Source organism: Pelodiscus sinensis, chromosome 5, assembly GCF_052426305.1.
Source record: "Pelodiscus sinensis isolate ZL-2025 chromosome 5, ASM5242630v1, whole genome shotgun sequence".
NCBI classification, from domain to species: domain Eukaryota; kingdom Metazoa; phylum Chordata; order Testudines; family Trionychidae; genus Pelodiscus; species Pelodiscus sinensis.
The window spans coordinates 14,650,767-14,670,921 of record NC_143056.1 but is presented as its reverse complement, the minus strand read 5'-3'; the positions used below and the strand labels follow the sequence as shown (position 1 = coordinate 14,670,921).

The 20,155-nt window shown below is 41.4% G+C and overlaps 1 protein-coding gene across 1 annotated transcript in view; it reads left to right on the top strand.

The window, feature by feature from the left end:
* Window positions 1–20,155, top strand: part of KCNH5 (potassium voltage-gated channel subfamily H member 5) — a 228,276-nt gene that overhangs the window by 56,913 nt on the left and 151,208 nt on the right. The window contains exon 6 of the mRNA XM_075926373.2: window positions 4,874–5,266. Within this exon, the coding sequence (XP_075782488.2) occupies window positions 4,874–5,266 (393 nt within the window). The remainder of the gene's footprint in view (window positions 1–4,873; window positions 5,267–20,155) is intronic.

Sequence of the window (20,155 nt, the reverse complement as noted above, 5' to 3'; positions counted from 1 at the left end):
AGCAGCACCCCAGCTGCTCTGCCCCAGGCGTCCCCAAGTCAGCCGCTGCTGAAACTGACCAGCGCTGACTACAGGAAGCCCGAGGCAGAGTTGCTCTGCCCCAGGCTTCCTGGAATCAGCGCTCATCAGTTTCAGCAGCAGCTGACTTGGGGAAGCTTGGGGTTCTTAAGTTGAATCTGTATGTAAGTCAGAACTGGCGGTCAGTTTCAGCAGCGGCTGAATCTGGACGCCAGTTCCGACTTACATACAGATTCAACTTAAGAACAAACCTACAGTGCCTATCTTGTATGCCTGTAATGCCAATTCACACAGTTACATTCTTAGCAGTTGCACAGCATGTAACTTGCAAGCGTTGTGTGTTTTTTGTTTTGTTTTGTTTTTAGTTTGTAACAGGATGGCTGTCCCCTGAAGAGCTAGAATAGAGACCTGGGGCCGGCCAGCCCTAGTTACTAAGAAGGCATCTGAGCAGAGATCAGCTGCTACCCTATAAAGAGCAGATACAGAGAGTGGGAGATTCAGGGGGACGAGAGTAAAGTACAGAGGCTGCTGGGAGTGAGTAGTAGAGGAACCGGGCCCTAGGGAGTGAGGCTACAGGCTGGCCAAATGACGAGTGAAGGGACTTAAGGGCAGACTGGACAATTTTATTCCAAATACTTTAATAAAATAATAGCACTGTCTACTGTTGGCCCTGAGTGAAAGGCTTGCTTGGTTGGGTCCACTGAGGTTTGCCATTGACTTCTATGCAGACAGTTTTCACACCCCAATTTTAGTAACACCCTTTTCCTGGAAAGACCAATTAAAACCACTAATTAACTGGAAATTTGTAATTGCAATACTTATATATTTCAACACATTCACTTCAATATTGTTGTGTTTATTTCAGACCCATTCACTCCCTTTTCATCAAGAGTACATTCTAGATTTGAACTTTCAGTATGGCAGTTCTGTTTGCCATGTAGCGGCCATGGCTAATATGGTGCGTTACTTCCTGGAAGTGGCACTATAGGTGATATGATAGTACAGTCAGTTCTTGGAGACTGAATCGAATGCATTTATATTATGCTAATGCCCATTTGGAATCCTAAATCTGATTTTGGTTCCAGAATCATAGAATCCTAGAAAACTAGGACTGGAAGGGACCTCGAGAGGTCATCGAGTTCAGTCCCCTGCCCACATGGCAGGACCCAGTACTGTCTAGACCATCCCTGTCAAGTATCAGAGGGGTAGCCGTGTTAGTCTGAATCTGCAAAAGCGACGAGGAGTCCTGTGGCACCTTATAGACTAACTGAAGTGTAGACCATCCCTGACAGACATTTATCTAACCTACTCTTAAATAGCTCCAGAGATGGAGATTCCTCAGCCACCCTAGGCAATTTATTCCAGTGTTTAACCACCCTGACAGTTAGGAACTTTTTCCTAATGTCTAAACTAAACCTCCCTTGCTGCAGTTTAGGCCCATTGCTTCTTGTTCTATCCTCAGAGGCCAAGATGAACAAGTTTTTCTCCCTCCTCCTTGTGACACCCTTTTAGATACTTGAAAACAGCTATCATGTCCCCTCTCAATCTTCTCTTTTCCAAACTAAACAAGCCCAGTTCTTTGTCTTCCTTCATAGGTCATGTTCTCTAGACCTTTAATCATTCTTGTTTCTCTTCTCTGGACCGTCTCCAATTTCTCCACATCTTTCTTGAAATGTGGCGCCCAGAACTGGACACAGTACTCCAACTGAGGCCTAACCAGTGCAGAGTAGAGCAGAAGAATGATTTCGCGTGTATTTCTCACAACACACCTGTTAATGCATCCTAGAATCATGTTGGCTTTTTTTTTTTGGTCAACAGCGTCACACTGTTGACTCATATTTAGCTTGTGGTCCACTATAACCCCTAGATCCCTTTCTGCTGTACTCCTTCCTAGACAGTCGCTTCCCATTCTGTATGTGTGAAACTGATTGTTCCTTCCTAAGTGGAGCACTCTGCATTTGTCCTTCTTAAACTTCATCCTGTTTACCTCAACCATTTCTCCAATTTGTCCAGATCCTTTTGAATTATGATCTTATCCTCCAAAGCAGTTGCAACCCCTCCCAGATTGGTATCATGTGCAAACTTAATAAGCATACTCTGTATGGTGATAGCTAAATCGCTGATGAAGATATTGAACAGAACCTGTCCCAGAACAGACCTCTGCGGAACCCCACTTGTTACTCCTTTCCAGCAGGATTGTGAATCATTAACAACTACTCTCTGGGAATGGTTATCCAGCCAGTTATGCACTCACCTTATGGTAGTCCTATCTAAGTTGTATTTGCCTAGTTTTTTGATAAGAATATCATGCGAGACCATATCAAATGCCTTACTAAAGTCTAGGTATATCACGTCCACCGCTTCTCCCTTATTCACAAGACTCGTTATCCTATCAAAGAAAGCAATCAGATTGGTTTAACATGATTTGTTCTTTATAAATCCATGCTGGCTGTTCCCTATCACCTTATTATCTTCCAAGTGTTTGCAGATGATTTCCTTAATTACTTGCTCCATTATCTTTCCTGGCACAGAAGGTAAACTGACTGGTCTGTAGTTTCCTGGGTTGTTCTTATTTCCCTTTTTTTTTTATAGATGGGCACTATATTTTCCCTTTTCCAATCTTCTGGAATCTCTCCTGTCTTTCATGATTTTCCAAAGATGATAGCTAAAGGCTTAGATACCTCCTCTATCAGCTCCTTAAGTATTCTACGATGCATTTCATCAGGGCCTGGTGACTTGCAGACATCTAACTTTTCTAAGTGATTTTTACCTTGTTCTTTTTTTATTTTATCTTCTAAACCTACCCTCTTCCCACTAGCATTCACTGTGTCAGGCATTCCTTCATCAGTGAAGACCAAAACAAAGAAATCCATAAGCATCTTTGCCATTTCCAAGTTTCCTGTTACTGTTTCCCCCTCCTCACTGAGCAATGGGCCTACCCCTGTCCTTGATCTTCCTCTTCCTTCTAATATATTTATAGAATGTCTTCTTGTTTCCCTTTATACCTGTAGCTAGTTTGAGCTCGTTTTGTGCCTTTGCCTTTCTAATCTTGCCCCTGAATTCCTGTATTGTTTGCTTATATTCATCCTTTGTAAATTGTCCTAGTTTCCATTTTGTATATGACTCCTTTTTTAATTTTAGATCATGAAAGATTTTCTGGTTGATCCAAGGCGGCCTTTTGCCCTGTTTTCTATCTTTCCTATGCAGCGGAATAGCTTGCTTTTGAGCCCTTAACGATGTCCCTTTGAAAAACTTCCCCTCAGTATTGCTTCCTCTGGGACCTTACCTACCAGCTCTCTGAGCTTACCAAAATCTGCCTTCCTGAAATCCATTGTCTCTAAGTCTTTCATTTGGTAGCTTGATAAGTTTGTAAACTAGGGTAATCACTGTTTGCTGCTTCCCACTTTAATTTCTCATAGTGGACCAAGATAAGTGATAATTAGACAAGCTAGAATAAATTGTTTTGGCTCCTTTATAAAGTTTGCCGTTCTATATTTTACAACGATGAGTGTGCAGAAAATAATGGGAAAACGCAAATGTTCAAAATAGTATTGCGTTTATAAATATGTCCTGGATTCATTACTGATCAATAATTTCATTCGTGAGTTGGATATGAGAATCTGTAAATGAGAAATAATATTAAGCCATTATAAATATTGACTTTTAATGGCAACAGTGTTTTATGCTGTCTGGAGAGAACGGTGAGGAAGCATAAATTGCAATTGTATGAATAGATAGGATTATAATCAGACCAGAAGTCATGAATGTAGTATAAGTGGAACCTCTCTAGTCCGGCACTCTCTGGTCTGGCACCATCCATGGTCTGGCTTGATTTCAGTTAGCCAGATGTCCACTTATAATTGCCAAATTTCCCACAGTCCTATAAAGTTTGTTTATAGCCAACAGTCCTGGCTCTTAGTGTTCTGTGCTGTTGTTTAGCTTTAGTTTACTTCTACATATCTCTTAAGTACCCAGTAAGCAGTGGAAGTGTTGATAACACTGCTAGACAACATTGATTGTCTCCCATGGTTCAGCAAATTCTCTGGTTTGGCACTGGTCAGGTCCACAGGGTGACGGACTAGAGAAATTCAACCTGTATTTTCCTTTAAAAGTCGGCTAATGAGGCTATAGAGTCCAGTAGATTGTTGGATAGGATAATATGTTGGTTACTTTTTAGATTCAGAGAGAGTCTCGGCATAAATGCTAAGCTTTCCAGCACCTGCAGATCTGAATGAGAGCCCATATTGTTAAATGCAGGGCATGAGCTGGCACAGCTGTATCCAGATGGGCCTTGTGCCAGTTACTTGTCAAAGTACTTTACTTTGAACTTCTCAGCAGCAATTGTTGGCATAATTTTCCCTCCATCCATCTGCAAATGATCCCCATTTTTGTAAGATTATCCTTACGCTTTAACTTTTCCCATTCACAGGCCAAAGTTCCGAAAGAGGATATGCAAATTCCCATGGAATTTGCATATCTTCTTCTGATCTCACTTTCGAAAGCAGAGCTTTCATAAGTGAAAGTAGTCAGGACACATTTTTTTTTTTCGGCATTCTTCCCCCCCTCCCTTTTTCGAAAAGTCATGTAAACCTCCGTGGGAATTTGCATATCCTCTTTCGGAACTTCGGCGTAGTCTAGACATAGCCTCTGAGTGATAGTTACCTCCATGTATGCCTACATGATTCATGCACTGATGAGCTCATATTAAAGAATTTAGAAACTATGGGTAGCCTTGGAACCTTCTGGGAATAATGAAAATATTCTCTCCTTAATTCTGTATATTACACAAATTCATAAAGTGCCCATTAGAATTGTTAACTGAAAGCCACAACATCTGTGTTTCTTTCTTTTCTAGGTTCTCCAACTCGGCTCAGATATTCTTCCTCAGTATAAACAAGAAGCCCCAAAGACTCCTCCGCACATTATTTTACACTATTGTGCTTTTAAGACCACCTGGGACTGGGTCATCTTAATTCTAACCTTCTACACAGCAATTATGGTTCCCTACAATGTCTCCTTCAAAACAAAACAGAACAACATAGCCTGGTTGGTGCTGGACAGTGTGGTGGACGTTATTTTTCTGGTTGACATTGTTTTAAACTTTCATACGACCTTTGTTGGCCCTGGTGGAGAGGTTATATCTGATCCCAAACTCATAAGGATGAACTACCTGAAAACTTGGTTTGTGATAGACCTTCTGTCCTGTTTACCTTATGACATCATCAATGCCTTTGAGAATGTAGATGAGGTAAGCAATTTCAGTCAGCATAAAATTGACTGCTCTAGGTTATTTCTAATTGTGAATTCATGTAGGGCCGCATTTATTCTCACTATAGTGAATAATATTACTCTGTGCAATAGTTGGAGGATGGATTTTGGTTGTGGAGCTTTTCGATGAACAGTTTTATCTTATCTGGGAAGAGAGAGTGTCTTGCTAAGCAATAAAGGGGTATGTCTAGACTACATGGCTCCATCGACGGAGCCATGTAGATGAGTTTACTAGACATAGGAAAATGAAGCGGTGATTTAAATACTCCCCGCTTCATTTACATAAAAATGGCCGCCGCGCTGTGCCGATCCGCTGTTTTGGTGGCACAGTGGGGCAGTCTGGACGTGCTGCGGTTGACAAGGGAAGCCTTCACGAGGCATACTGGAGCGGTTGAGAGAGGCTTCCCTTGTCGACTGCGGCACGTCCAGACTAGCCCGTTGTGCCACCAAACAGCTGATCAGCACAGCGCGGCGGCCATTTTTATGTAAATGAAGCGGGGATTATTTAAATCACCGCTTCATTTTCCTATGTCTAATAAACTCATCTACATAGCTCCGTCGATGGAGCCAGGTAGTCTAGACATACCCAAAGAGAATATCAGAGGTGCACTTGATTTATAAAGTTTCAGGGCACGATTTTAAAAATTGTTCACTGTTGACCTAAGTCTTCTTCCACTAAAGCCAATGGCTAAGCTCCCAGTGATTTCAATGGGTATGTCCACACTACAGAGAAGATCGAAGCTGCCGCTTTTGATCTTCCAAGGTTCGAATTAGCAGGTTTAGTGAAGACATGCTAATTCGAACTGAGACGGGCACTCCGGTCAATACTGGAAGTCCTGCTTCCACGAGGAGTAAGGGAAGTCGAAGGGAGAGTGTTTTCCTTTCGACTTCCTGCAGTGAAGATAGCGCCAGAAGTTGAGCTAAAGTACTTTGACTTCAGCTATGCAATTAACGTAGCTGAAGTTGTGTATCTTAATTCAACTTTATCCTGTAGTGTAGACATACCCAATGAGAGCACAAAATGCTGCCTTTGAGTGTTTTTGAAGATCCTGGCCATAATTGCTGTTTACACCCTGCTGCTTTTTCTTTCCTCCTTGCAAATTCTTTTTAAATTTATGTTTTTAGAGATGAACCCTTCTAGTGTCCATATTATTTGCTTGATAAAAGGCTTAATTAGAGCCATATCTTGAAATTTTAGAGATTGCACAAGAAAAAAGTGCAAATCTTAAAGGCCACTGAATTAAAGCTTCTTAACTTTTAGCCCTTAATAACATTTTAAAAAATCAAGCTTGCAGGCTAAGATAATGGAGAAACAAGCAATAACTGCAATTAATAATGCATGCATGAATCATTGTAGACAAAAATCATTATTAAATTGCACCCGTAATGGTATCAGAACTCATTTTAATTTCCCTTTGGGGCCCCATATCCTTAGGATGTTAAACAGATGAAAAACCCTTTGTTCATTTTTTATTGTTTGAACAAGTGATTTTTTTATTCCTCATGAATTCTTATCACTGCAGTTATGTAGCCTCACGTTAAAAAATCCATACCTCTATTTCTTAATGCAGGTTTTTTGGTACAGATTTTGCGAAGCTCTTTTTAAATGCCACCCCTGCCTCTTTGCTTACTATAATCATTTGACATTGTTCCATTTTATTTATAGCAAACGCGACAAGTGATAAACCTTGCAGTTTAAACCTTTAAGTTCGCATAAGGGCTGCCAATCTAGAATCAAGTTATGTAGACAGTCCATGGGAGAAGCTGCTCCTAACAAGGTTGTTAATGTATCCTAGCTTATAACATAGTCCGAAATAATCCATTCTATTTTAATAAGAACCTGATTTTACAAAAACATTACATGTTTTCAGGTTTGAGTGTCTGAAAGTTGAAAACAAGTAGGACCTGCATTACTGCACATAAACTATATGCAGTTTCATTGTGTGCTAACCATTTTTCTAGTATGTCATGGCTAATTACACACTTGCAATATTTGTAAAAGGGTACAAGAAATTTCTCTTTCTCTCTTGGCATCATTTTGGGGACATGGCTTGACAATGAAGGATGACCCAAAGGCGGGATTAATCCCAAGTGCAGGCAAAACTACGTAGTCATATAAAAGCTCTTCAACTTGCCACTTGAGCCTTCATTCTGCTCAAGTCCCACAGTAAGAAGAGAGGAAACTCCTTGCCGCCTTTTCCTCTTATTTTTGGATCCCTACAGATCACGTGTCCAACCTCTTGTTCTCCCCACATTGCTCATCAGATGCATCTGGCCATTTCTGTGAGGATGAAGATGGGTGGTAGAGTGGTAGGAAAGGAGGAGACAAACCATGTTGTAGCTTTTCCTCTCTGTAAGGCCCTACAGTGCAGCATCAATGGGGGTAGAAGGAAAGGGTGGGAGGTTTAGAAGTATGGATTTCTGGTGCCTCTAGTCCTGCGCGCACAATGCACATGCATCTTAGCCCAGAGAAAACAAAATGTAGAATACTAAGGTCCCCACAGTTCACTTTTAGATATACATTCTCTACCCTTATATGTAATACTAGAAGATTTACCTGGCGTTGCCCAGGTCCGTAATTCAGGAATTCCATTGAGTGTATGTCATTTTTGCATCCCTATAAATTCTTATTCACTATGTTTTAACAAAAAGGGCTGTAGTGAATTAGATTTCAAATAACATTTTCTTCTAGTTTTCAAAACTTTAGCATTGATTTAGCTGTGCTAAAACAGAGCATTACTCCACATTTCTCCATTTTCTCTCTTTTCTGTAAAGTTTATTGAGAAGCAATCCTATTCCAGGTTCACCCTGTTTTTCTACTCATCTTGCTTCAGTCTCTTTCAACATTCACTCAGCTATGTCAGTTTTGAGGCTCGTAGTTGCTTTGGTGATCCTGTCTTGTTTCTGTTTGGTTTTATGCGGGTACAACCAAACCTTTATGTTGCTTTTAGTTATAAAGAGGAAGCTGTCTACTGAATTTGGTGGTCCTACTTCTTACCATTTAGCAGGAGTTCTTGAACAAACAGACAATCTCACATATATAGTAGATTACTGCTGCTTGGAAAGAAATAGGAAGGATATACCAAAAAACCTGAAATGTGAAAGTGCATGGAAAGAGAACACTGGGGTGGCATCCTCAAAAGCAGGGAACGTTGGCCAGATGGGTCATTTTACTATTGATTTCACTGGGAACAGTTAAGCCAGTGCTGATCACTTTTTAGAATTCATCTGTAGGTGTATATGACTGTAAATCTATGCCCTTTTATTGCTCTGTGGAGGTAGTCACAGCAGCAAAATGTGGAGGAAAATAATTGTAACACTAAGATCTAGGAAGGGAGGATTAGGACAATTTCATGCAGATGAAGTGGTGTAGGTTTATGTGGTAAAAAGTTAGAGGCATCTTATGATGCATTTAAGAGGATTTGGATAATCTGACAGATAGGAAGAAAGGTAGAATAATGAGAGAGAGGGAGAACCACGCAGTGAAAGCAATCTAAATTGTCACGGTAGATGGAGAATTATGGTTTTTAAGTAGTATTAGGGGGATAGGAAAACATGGTAAAATAGGTTAGCAAAAAGAAAAATACTTGAAGAAAGAAATTGAATAATTCTTTGGTAGATCACTTGCCAAAATGAGTGTGATAACAGAGGCCTAGAAATCGAAACAATCCCAGATGTCCTCATTAATTGGAAAATATTAGCTGCACTGCTAGTGCTAGTCAATTCAAAACAAAAGGCTAAATTGTTCAGACTTGGAAACATAAGCATAAGCACCATAACCCAGGTCTGAAGAGATGGGTTCACAGCTCTGAAAATCAGACCACCTCGTTAACTGTTAAAATAAAAAGGAAGGTGTCTAAAAGTTTGAAGATTTGGGACTAACCTTTGTATAAAAAAAAAGGCTTAAAGCTTGAATCCAAAGTTTTTACCCATTTCAAGCTCCTGTTGACTGCATGGATATTTATAAATATGTAAGGTCTGGGACAGCAGCAGCAACAGTAATATGCTTAGGCAGGGGAAGTCTACAGCACTGGGTGATCACACTGTAAGGCTTTATTCCTGATATCTAAGGGTGTGTCCATACTGCACCGTAATTTTGAAATAATGTCGAAATAATGGGCTGTTTAGTCCGACTTCTGTAAACCTCATTCCATGAGGAATAACTCTTCTTCCGAAATATCTATTTTGAAATAGCTGCAGTGTGGATGCTCCACTGTTGCTATTTTGAAATATCTCCTCACCACGGCCATTCTAAGTAATTCCTCCCCAGTGCCTCCCGGGGGCTCTAAATCAATATAGCGCATCCACATTAGGGGAACCTGCCTAGGACTAATTTGGAGGCTTCCCTGCAGTGTGGACTCTCTATTTTGAAATAAGCTATTTTGGAATATATCTTCCCGAATAGCTTATTCTGAAATAAGCGCGTGGTGTAGATGTACCCTAAGTGTGCCACAGGGTTATTACTGATCTGGTGCAGCTGTGATTGAGCAGTGTGTCTGCTCCTGAACTCAGATCTGATTTTTCAGCACTTTGTGTGTGGGGACTTTGTCTTTGACATGAGTCAAAAGGGCAACAAGAATACCTCCCTAGATCCTGATAACGTCAAACCATCTTCTACCTAGCAGTCATATGAAATACCTCCAGTCTCCTAATGTATTGCTAAAGCAACAGCCGTTCAGATCCATATTTAAGGATTTGAAATGCGCAAATTGGGTAAATCCTCACGTTTGCCATAACTTCTTCTTTGGGCTTCAGACCTTTTGAAGGCCTTTTTGGGGGAAGGTGCTTAAACCAATGCTCCTTAGAATATCTGGTTGGCTGCAGCTGTTTGATAGCTTACTGCTTAAATAGGTGAAGTCATCCGCTACTTCCATGGTTTGGTCAGAAGCAGAGATGTCTTGTATCACAAATGTGTGCTGACTCTCCGTTTTTTTCCCCCAAGAATCACTTAGCCTAAGATAGGTACTGCAAGTTTGCTAATTACAGAGCTGCACAGCACTTAGGGCTTGTCTTAACTACAACTATTGTTTGAGTTTGCCATCAGGTGAAACAGTTTCCCTAGTTGCACTGTCTGTGGGAATTGAATCTCTGGATTTAAAACTCTGAACATATGCTTCCACCAGGGCAATCAGCTTGAAGGAATAACTGTTATACCTAGTCCAGGTACTAGAGGAGAACAAAGACCCATGGACTGTCAATGTGAGTTACCCATGTTATAATCACCACTTTAGTAAATCTGGACATAGGACTGAAGTCTTGGATATAGGCGCTTAGATACTATGGTGAGGAGTGCAGTATAAGAACTCATGCAGTAGTCTTTCATTCAAAAAATAATTATTTGGAAGGTAGACCATACTAGTTCAAATTGTTTCCCCACCATTGTAAAGTGGGGTGAGTCCTTCAGGCATATTTTTCAAAGTTTTACTAAAAAAGTGGTGTTCTTAATACTGCTGTGAATTGTTACGTAAATTACTGAGGTTTCTTGTTTGTAATCAAACAAAAAATAGTAGTGTTTGCCCAACTCTGCCAGAGTAACAGCAGTGATATACCACATCTGGTTCTGTAAAGAGGGACATAGGAAGTCTTGACATGGAGGTGGATTTGTGGAGTAGTAGAACTATGCAGCAGCCTTGGTTTTTAAATTAGTTTTAAGCACATTGCTTTGCACCTAACATGAATCTTTAAGAACCCAAGGCTGGAAGTTAAAATCAGACATATTCAAATTGGCAATACAGAGGAACCTCAGAGTTAGAACAGCAGATTAGGAACTAATCGGTCAATTGCAGACCTCATCTGGAGCCAGAAGAATGCAGTCAGGCAGCAGCAGAACCTTTCCCTCAATAGCAAAAACAGTACAGTATTGTGTTAAACAAAAACTATTAAAAGAATAAAGTGAAAGTGTAACTCCAAGAGGCGGAACTGAACCTGGGACCTCTAGAGCTTCGTATACGAGCCACTACAGCTTGAGTTAAAAGCTGGTTGGCTCACATCTGGGACAGTAGAGCAAACTCATTCTTTCTCTCTGAAAGTGGTCTAAGTGCCGCTACATGGGACAGTGAACCGCACCCAGTAGTGGTATGTAAGCAGGACAAAAGTCGAATAAGCCACACAGCTTCAAGTACGTTAATGCATAGTTGAAGTTGAAATAGCTTAATTCGAGTTTTGGTGCTGTCTAAGGAAGTCGAAGGAAGAACTCTCTTCCTTTGACTTCCCTTACTCCTTGTGAAATGAGGGTTACAGGAGTCAGAGTAAGAAGTCTTCCAGCTTGCCATTACTTTGAAATAATGGCTTTCTGTGTAGACACGCGCTTTGTTACGTTGGAATAACGTCAGTTATTCTGAAATAACGCTGCTGTGTAGAAATGGCCTAAGTGTGTGGGTTATAAAAGCAGCATTTTTCTTCGTCATGGTAAAGTTTCAAAGTTGCATTGAGTCAATGTTCAGTTCCACATTGTTGAAATAACAGCCATAAGCTTTTGTTTAGTTACAAACATTTCAAAATTATGAACAACCTCCGTTCCCAAGCTATTTCTAATTCTGATTTTCTACTGTAAGGCACATATTTTTAACAGGCAGGGTGATTGGTCATTGGAACAGATTGCCAAGAGATGTGGTGGATTCTACATCTTTTGAAGTCTTCACATGAAAACTGGATGCTTTTCTGGAAGATATGCTATAGTCTTGATGAAATTCTTTGGCCAAATCTATAGAGGACAGACTAGATGAAATGCATCAGTCTATGAATTTGTACATATCAGCTGAGACATAGAAACTTTAACATAATTCTATTACTATTTTTGATCTGCTATAGTGGTAGCAGAAACTTCCATGCATTCATTTTACTAGCCAAAATAGCACTTATTATAAATTGAAAGCTAATTGAATTAGTTCAGCAGTAATACCATTTATAATAACTTAGCAAAAGTATTACCTTTCTTAAAGAACTTCAATGAAAGGTTTATGAGATCTGATTTCAATGTGCTAGCAAGATGAATTAACATACTTAATGAAAAGTAGCACTGGTATTAAATGATAGTCTGATATTAGCTACTTTTGTTTCTCTCCAAGTGGCTGACAGAAATGTCATCCAGAACTGAATCACTATTGAAGCTGAGTGTTAAGCCATGATGAAAACTCTGAGCAACACAATGACAGAAATGATCAGAATAAGCCTGGGCAATTTCTCATTTCCGTGCAGTCTGAAAGTCATTAAATATGAAGAATAACATACTCCCCCTGTGCTATGCAGAGAAATATACAATGTAATAAATAAAATGACTTGCTTAGCCTGGCAAAGAGTAAATTTAGTCTTGCCTAGGCATTCCCCACAGTCATAATGGATCAAACACATTCCGAATGCAAACCCATTGAACTTGTTAGAATTACACCAGGAGTGATTTGTTTCAGGGTATTTGTTTGCCGTGTCAGATTCTATTCAAGTTTTCTAGCCAATTATTTAAACTATAGGATATTGAATTTTAATTATGCTTTTCATCTAGATTTTTCTTTTTATGTACTATATATATATATTACTGGGAAACAGATGTTGGATAGAAGTCATTTTAATTTGTATCTTTAGTGAGACACGCACTAACACAGAGTCTAATTGGGGCTAATTCCATGTGGAAGGCTTTCAAGGGAAGCATAGAGGCCTGCCTTCTTCTGTCTGTGGCAAAAGGCAGAGAAGGTTTAGGAAGAAAACAAGGCAAGTCAAGGAATCTTTTCTGATATAAACCTAAATAACACTGACTGCAGAGGCACAAATCTGTAATATTCAAATTAATTCATGAAGAATGAGGTGGAGGCAATAGACCACTTTACAGTGTTTGGAGTGTAACATTCTCATACACATAATGAGCCCAAAGATGGCACAGAAAAACAAACAAACAAATGAATGGCTAATATCATAGTAAAAAAAGATCCCTTGTTTTCAAAGGGAGATGATATTGTAACTTGATGTGAGCCTTACTTTTGTTAAATACCTAAGGCCAGGAGTTGTGAAATTGACAAGGAAACTCCTGCTCCCTTGGAAAGCTGGGTGGCTGGACCCGGCTCCAAGAAGGAAGCTGGGGTGAGACGTTTGGAGGGATTTCCTCACCCGCAGTTGGAAGTTCGGGCTCGGAGCTGGGGAAGCCTTGTTCATTCCTTATGAAATTGACAAGACTGCCTGGCTCTTGGTAGGGGATGGGCAGGGAGGAGGGGGCCTAAGAAATTGGGTCAGCTGGTCCCCGGCCCCCAGGATGAGAGGCCTTCGGTGGCTTCTCCCAATGGTGAGCTGAGTGCAGGAGGCAAGAAGTTTAGGGGTGGGCAGCCCGTGCAGCCAGGTTCTTGGCAGGGAGCTGCCAGTGGGGCGGAGACCAGTCTCTGAGCTCCCCAAACTGCCCCTCTTAAGTTGGTGGAAGTGCTCTTGGTGAGGACACGCACCACCGACCCAGGGAGTGTGGTGTACACATGCACATTAAGTTGACCTACTATAGGTCAACCTAGGTTTATAGCGTAGACCAGTGATCCCCAACCATTTGAGGCTGCCAGGCACCAGGAGGCGTGGCCGTTCGCCTGCCAGGCGCCAGAGGGCGGGGACACTTGCGCACCCGGGGACAGGACCCCCCCCCCCATGCGCCGCGCGCCCGGGGGCGGAAAGGCCAATTTGCGGTGCTCCCGGGGTCGGCGCTTACTGCACGCCGTGCGCCCGGGGCCGGCTCCGGCACCAGCACCATGCATGCGCCACGTGCCTGGGGCCAGGCCAGCTCCGAGCACTTGGCGGGCACACACAAATGCTAGTGCCATGGTGCCCGCGGGCACCATGTTGGGGACCACTGGTGTAGACCTATCCTGAGAAACCCTCTTCCTACTGCTTCACTGCTTTCTCTTTAATTGGGAAGGAGGGATATGGTAGTTGGCAAATTACATCATTCCTAGTGGGAGGGCTAACGACACAGCTTCCTCCATTTCTTGCCCCTCCCCATCCACTCCTCTCTGTGAGGGGAGGAAAGACTCAATCCTTAACTGATTGAAGTCAGTGTCTCAATCCCATTGACATCAGTGGTGTAAATGGGACTCTGTGTATCTGGGTTTAAGGTCTCAGTAGGCTGTGCAGAGGTTATGCTTTCTGCCGATATGGAGACTTGAGGAATGAGTCCAGACCTAAATCAAGTTCTTAAAAAAAAAAAAAAAAAAAAAAGTTGCCTTTTTTTTTTCTTGCACTAGCATTTAGATTGGTATCCATGAGGCTTTAATATTTTAATTGATTACTTAGAAATGGCCTGTGAGTATGCATGATATGTTTGAAGATTTATTTTGACATTAACTTCAGAAAAGACCCATTAAGATGTTAACCAGGGATTTTAAGAATAAGCTTTATTTAAGTAGCTCAACACAGAAGGGGTTGTTGTTTTTTTTAGTAATTTGCTTGAAAATTTCATATGTCTTGATGCAGTGCTTGTTTTGCACTGCACAGCTATGCACATTCTGGAGATGTTCTTATGCTTCCTTATTACCCGCTGTGACAAGATTTAGTGTTGTAACATATTGCAGTAGATCTAGACAACCTCTAAATCAAACTCATGTACGTTGAGTCCTGAGTGCCTGTTGCATTATTATTTTTGATCCTTCAAAGGGGCTGTGAAGCAGGCTCTCCGTGCCAGAGGAAGGATCGCTTTATTACTCCCGAAAGATCGATGGTTTGGCGGGAGCTAGAGAGGAAGGTCATCTTTAACTTTATCTTTGCATATGTTCATGTGGACTAAATCAAGAAGTTAGAGGCAGTGCGGGAGGAAACAAGCTTTGATCTTGATCAAGATGTTCATTTTTGTCTTGTCCTCCAGCTTCGATTTCAATAGGCTGGAAGCCTTAGTAGTTCATAATGTGCAGGGAGTATATTTTATTTGCATGTCTCTGATGGAAGCCATCTTTACCAATATCATGGATCGAATCAGGGACTCCCACAGCTAAAACCACGAGTCTCTGTGGTTGTCTTCACTGCACTGCAGACTTAGCCCAGGCTCACACTGAGGTGTTGCTTCTAAACCCCTTTATGTCCACACACAAAACCACCTCTTGACTCTAGTGGTACTTTCAGTCTGGACTAGCTGGCCTGTATGAGGCAGTAGGTGAGAGATGGGGTGTTGCTTTCAGTTAGGCTGGTAACCCACCCCCTTGGCAGTGAGGACACATGCCGAACCACATGCGTGCCGATAATTCTCCAGTGCCTTCCCACACTTCTCCTGGGTGCCCTGAAGGGCAGAAAGGTTCTCCCACAATCCACTGGGAAAGAATCCCTGTGAGTGGTTCAGCAGAAAGAACCATGGGATGGGTCTCCGGAAACCCTCTGGGGGGATGAACCGATAAGTGCAGCCCTAGTGAGTATGCACTAATTTGGGGATGGCCTTGAAGCATGGCTGTTCACAGCTGAACCAGGCTAACCCAGCTGCCAATCACCTAAGTTATCTTGGCACTGAAGATGTGTTGTGTGTGGAAGTAAAGGGCCATGCTCTGTAGTGTCATTGAGTTCTACTTGTATCCTCGATAGATCAGATACTGATAGGGCTGAGCAACACACTGATCAGTGGATTGCATTTCATTGTTTTCTGACAATACGTAGTCCTGTGGCACGTTAGAGACTAACAAAAATATATATAGAATGATGAGCTTCCATGGGCAAAACCCACTTCCTCAAATGGGCTCATCTGTTTGACTCATTGTTTTTAAAGTTACAGACTAACACAGCCACCCTTCTGAGATGGTTTTCTAAGACATTTCTGGGTGTAATGTAAGGCATTCTGTGACTGAGGTTATGGGTCTCTCAAAAGACAAGGTCCTTCGGTATGTGATGGGGAGAAATAAGAACCTTTGAGGTATTTGCCTTAGCAGCATCCTTGTTTAATTGGAATCTCTTTATGGATAACTTCTGAACTCTGGTACTTGCTTCCCCAGGAGTTTCAGGGCCTGAATTTATTGACTTCAGGATCTACTGCTAAGCGTTTCTATTCTTTTTTTTTTTTTTTTTTTCTGGGGCAGGGGTTTTTGCTCAATTTTTTTTGGAGACCCAGATTTATGTATTTGGGGGATTTCAAGGGCGAGATATTGTTCTTAATTTGTATGTTGGTTTTTTTATATATGCCTGGAGTTTAATAAATAACAAGGTCAAACTAAATCAAACTTAAAAATTGAAATGCACCTGAAAGAAAAAATCATCTTGTAAAATATTAGAAAGTTATAGAGCAATTTACTAATTCAGTGCATATGAGGATCCAACATGCTGTCAGGACTGTTAGCTAAAAGAAGGCTCCGCCCAGATTTTACAATGTTATGCTTGAAAGAGATTTCCAAATGTCAGAAAGGTTATGCTAAGTTTTCATGTAACTAATTGATTCAGTTAGAAGTCTTCTACAGAGATGCAGTTCTCTTATTCTGTAAAATATTTTCTTTTCAGAAGAAGTTGTGCCCCATTTAGACAAAACTTGCATAACTGATAGCCGAACTAAGCTGAAGACATTTGAAAATAAAACAAATTTACATAATAGTTTAAAAAGTCTTTTATTGACATTTCATGGCTGCCAATAAAAATATAATGGCAGGGTATTATGTTTTTTTCTATCAATTTATAAAAATACTGCTATCCTTAAGACTCTAAAAATGGATTTTTCACTGTTCTCAACTTTGGCTAAAACCTGCACTTGGTGAAGTGAATGGAGGCAGAATTTGTCTAACGCTCAGTGTTTGGGAAAGCCGTCATAGGTGCTTCCTATGCATGACTGTGTGTGCACGTGTGATACACACCACACACACACACACACACACACACAAATTATGCTAGAGGAACAATATTAAGCTTCAAAGTCAAGCATTCAGAAGTTGGAAATGCCAAGACTAAGGTTGCCTTGTGTATATGCATTAGAATACAGTTTTTAATTTCATGATTACATACTGTCGCAGAACCCTAATTCATTTTGGCACCGGATGAGCCTGTTCTGGTGATGAATCAGGATTGTGTTTCTGTAGGAGATTTGGCTTCATTTGTTGCAGGAGCTGATTGTGTAGTGCATGAGGCATGAGTTCCAATCTTCTCCTCGGTGTGTTTATTTACCGGCACTGCAGCCTCGGAGCTTCGTGGCTTCCATTGGCTCCAGTTTGCCCAGTTAGCAGTTTTCTTAAAGTGGTTTTGTGGACCACTTTGAGAAGCACTGTTCTAGATGGTGCTTGGTTTTGCCGTGAGGGCAGGGGACTGGACTTGATGATCCCTTGAGGTCCTTTCCTGTTCTAGTGTTCTATGATTCTAGAACTTTTGGTTGCAAGAATTTTTTACCATGGGCAAAACAATGTATTTTCTCCTCACCTCTTTCTCAGAAAAGACTGAATTGGGTTTCCACAATGGAAAATTTCGGCCTAATTGATGAAAGCAAAGGTGGGTGAGATATGGCCCACAGGCTGGATTCACATTAATCTAGCCTGTGGCCCACCCTGCCCTGCCCTGCCTCCGCCCTCAGGCCAATAGAGACACTGGGGCTGGAGAGCACATGAAGTCTCCTCTCCACACCAGGGGTGTGCAGCACCAGACGGAACCACCAGCTGTTCAAAACGGCTGGCGATTCCTTCTGGATGTCGTGTGCCCTGGCTGGGGAGGGCGGTGGGGGGGGAGAGACCTCGCGTGCTCCTCCCGCAACCATGGGCATGCAGCACCAGAGGAAACCGCCAATTTCCTCTGGGTGCTGTGTGCCCCTGACGGTGGGTGGAAGAGACCTGCCTTGCTCCCCCACCCCATAGGGGGAGTGTGTGAAGTCTCCTCCCCTCGCATGTGATGCCTAGAGGGAACCATCCCTTCTGGTTGATGCTACGCCCTTTCCAGTTGAGGCCCTGGCTCTTCCAGGACCAGCCAGTGATCACGATCAACATTGGTGAAGTGCCCCCTCTACAAAAATTATTTCCCAATCTTGGATTAAAGTTTGGCAACCTTTTAAGCAACTGATATGAGAGTCTTCTAATCGGAAGTGTCAGGCAACCTTAAATAATACTGTCAGACCACATTAATCTTAGTCCAGCCTGTAATTGAACAAGATAAAAACTCGCTGACTCAACCCGCTTAAACTAATTCTCCTTGTTGAATGTGCCATTTCAAGAAAGTCTGAGGAAAATAAACTTTTGCGGTATACCCAGATCAACAAATGTGGGCTTTGTTTAACCAATGGCAAGTAAATGAGTTGAATCGAGGACTTTAATTGGAAATGCCCTCCTTGCTATGTACAAAAGAAAAACTGCTACCCTCTGAATTACAGCCATTCCTACTATATTCCCTAAAGGCTTCACATGCCTATTTAATAGAAAGGATGCTAGTAGGGTTGCCAGATGGTTTCAACAAAAATACCAGACACATGTGACATTACATCACAATCTACATTACACCTTATTTAGAAAATACCGGACATTTATATTTTTCTCAATTTTTTTCCCCAAACAGAAAGCTCAAATACTGGACTGTTCAGTTCAACCCTAGATGTAGATCTGAAACTTGTAAAAGTAATCACAAGGGCCCAGGGATTAGAAGAGCAAGTGCCCAATTGCTACTTGCTGGGCTCTCTCCAGAAGAAAGGAACTGTGCCGCTCAGATACTCCTATCCCCAGTTAAGTCTTCACAACTATTCCTGATTCCTTGTGGTCAGCAGAACTAAAATTGCTGCTAGATCTCAAGGAATTGGCATGCACTCATCCTCTCTTTCCGTTATCAGAAATAGTTTGTCAACCAACCAAGTCTGCATATCACACACAGAATTTCCACCAATGAGAAGGGTCAAGAACAAAATTGTGCAGGAGCAACAATTGGCCTGATTCTGAATATCAGCAAAAGGAAGCGGTCACAATAATTTCCAAGTGAGAATAGTGGCAGGATTTTCCTCAGATCTAGCCATTGTATTTTTTAAATAAACGCAATTTTAAATAAACTGTTGTAAACACAAATCTCTGTGCAGTTACCAGAGACCTGCCTCTTCAGTACAGGGACTATTAAACTTGCCGCCGCCTCCTCCTCCACTCCCCGTATATGTTTGGCTCTTTGACAATAAGTACCATTTGATAATTCTATTGTCTCTCTTACCTTCTGTGATTCTTGAAGTCTGTAGGAATCTTCTGTTGACATCAATAGGCTTTGGATCATTCCCTGAACTTTTTAAAACAAGAAAAGCCTAAATGGATTTTGAATATAATTTTTCAATTTAATGCTTCCAAATCTTTGCAAATGAAATGGCGTTTCTTTGTAAACAGTTTTTCAATTAGGAGAGTTCTGAAGGCCAGACAAGCTGTGAGATGAGAAAATGTGTCCTGGTCTCATTGTGACATGATTTAATACCCTGGCCACAACCCTTTTAATTTCATGAGATGTGGTTTTGAATTGTGTTCATGCTCATAATAGAATCTGATGTCCTCAAGCAGAGAACATGTAGTCTGAGATACTGCAAGCATTTGGCTCAATTGACTTGCTGCCCAGATATGTTAATATACTGACAAATTATCCTTCTGGGAGACTGCCTCTTCAATGTCAAGGATGTATTTTACAAGAGCTGAACAATACCATGAGAAAATTGAACTAGATCCTTACCTGCACTGCTCAGTTTGCTCAAAATTGCCTTTCTGCTCTCGCAGTTTTTGAGGGGGACAAATTAAAGAGCCCCTTTAAAATAGTGTTGGATTTCCAGCATAGATTTTTTTTTCATGATCCATAAGTTGTTAGAATATAAATATGGCCTTTTCCCCGAAAGGAGAACGAACATAAAGACAACTTGTAAGCTGTTGGTGTAAAAAAACCCTGTATGGAATGAATGTGAAAATCCAGTTGCTCTAATTCACTTGACCTCTATTGAGTCTTTGTTCTATCCTGGGCT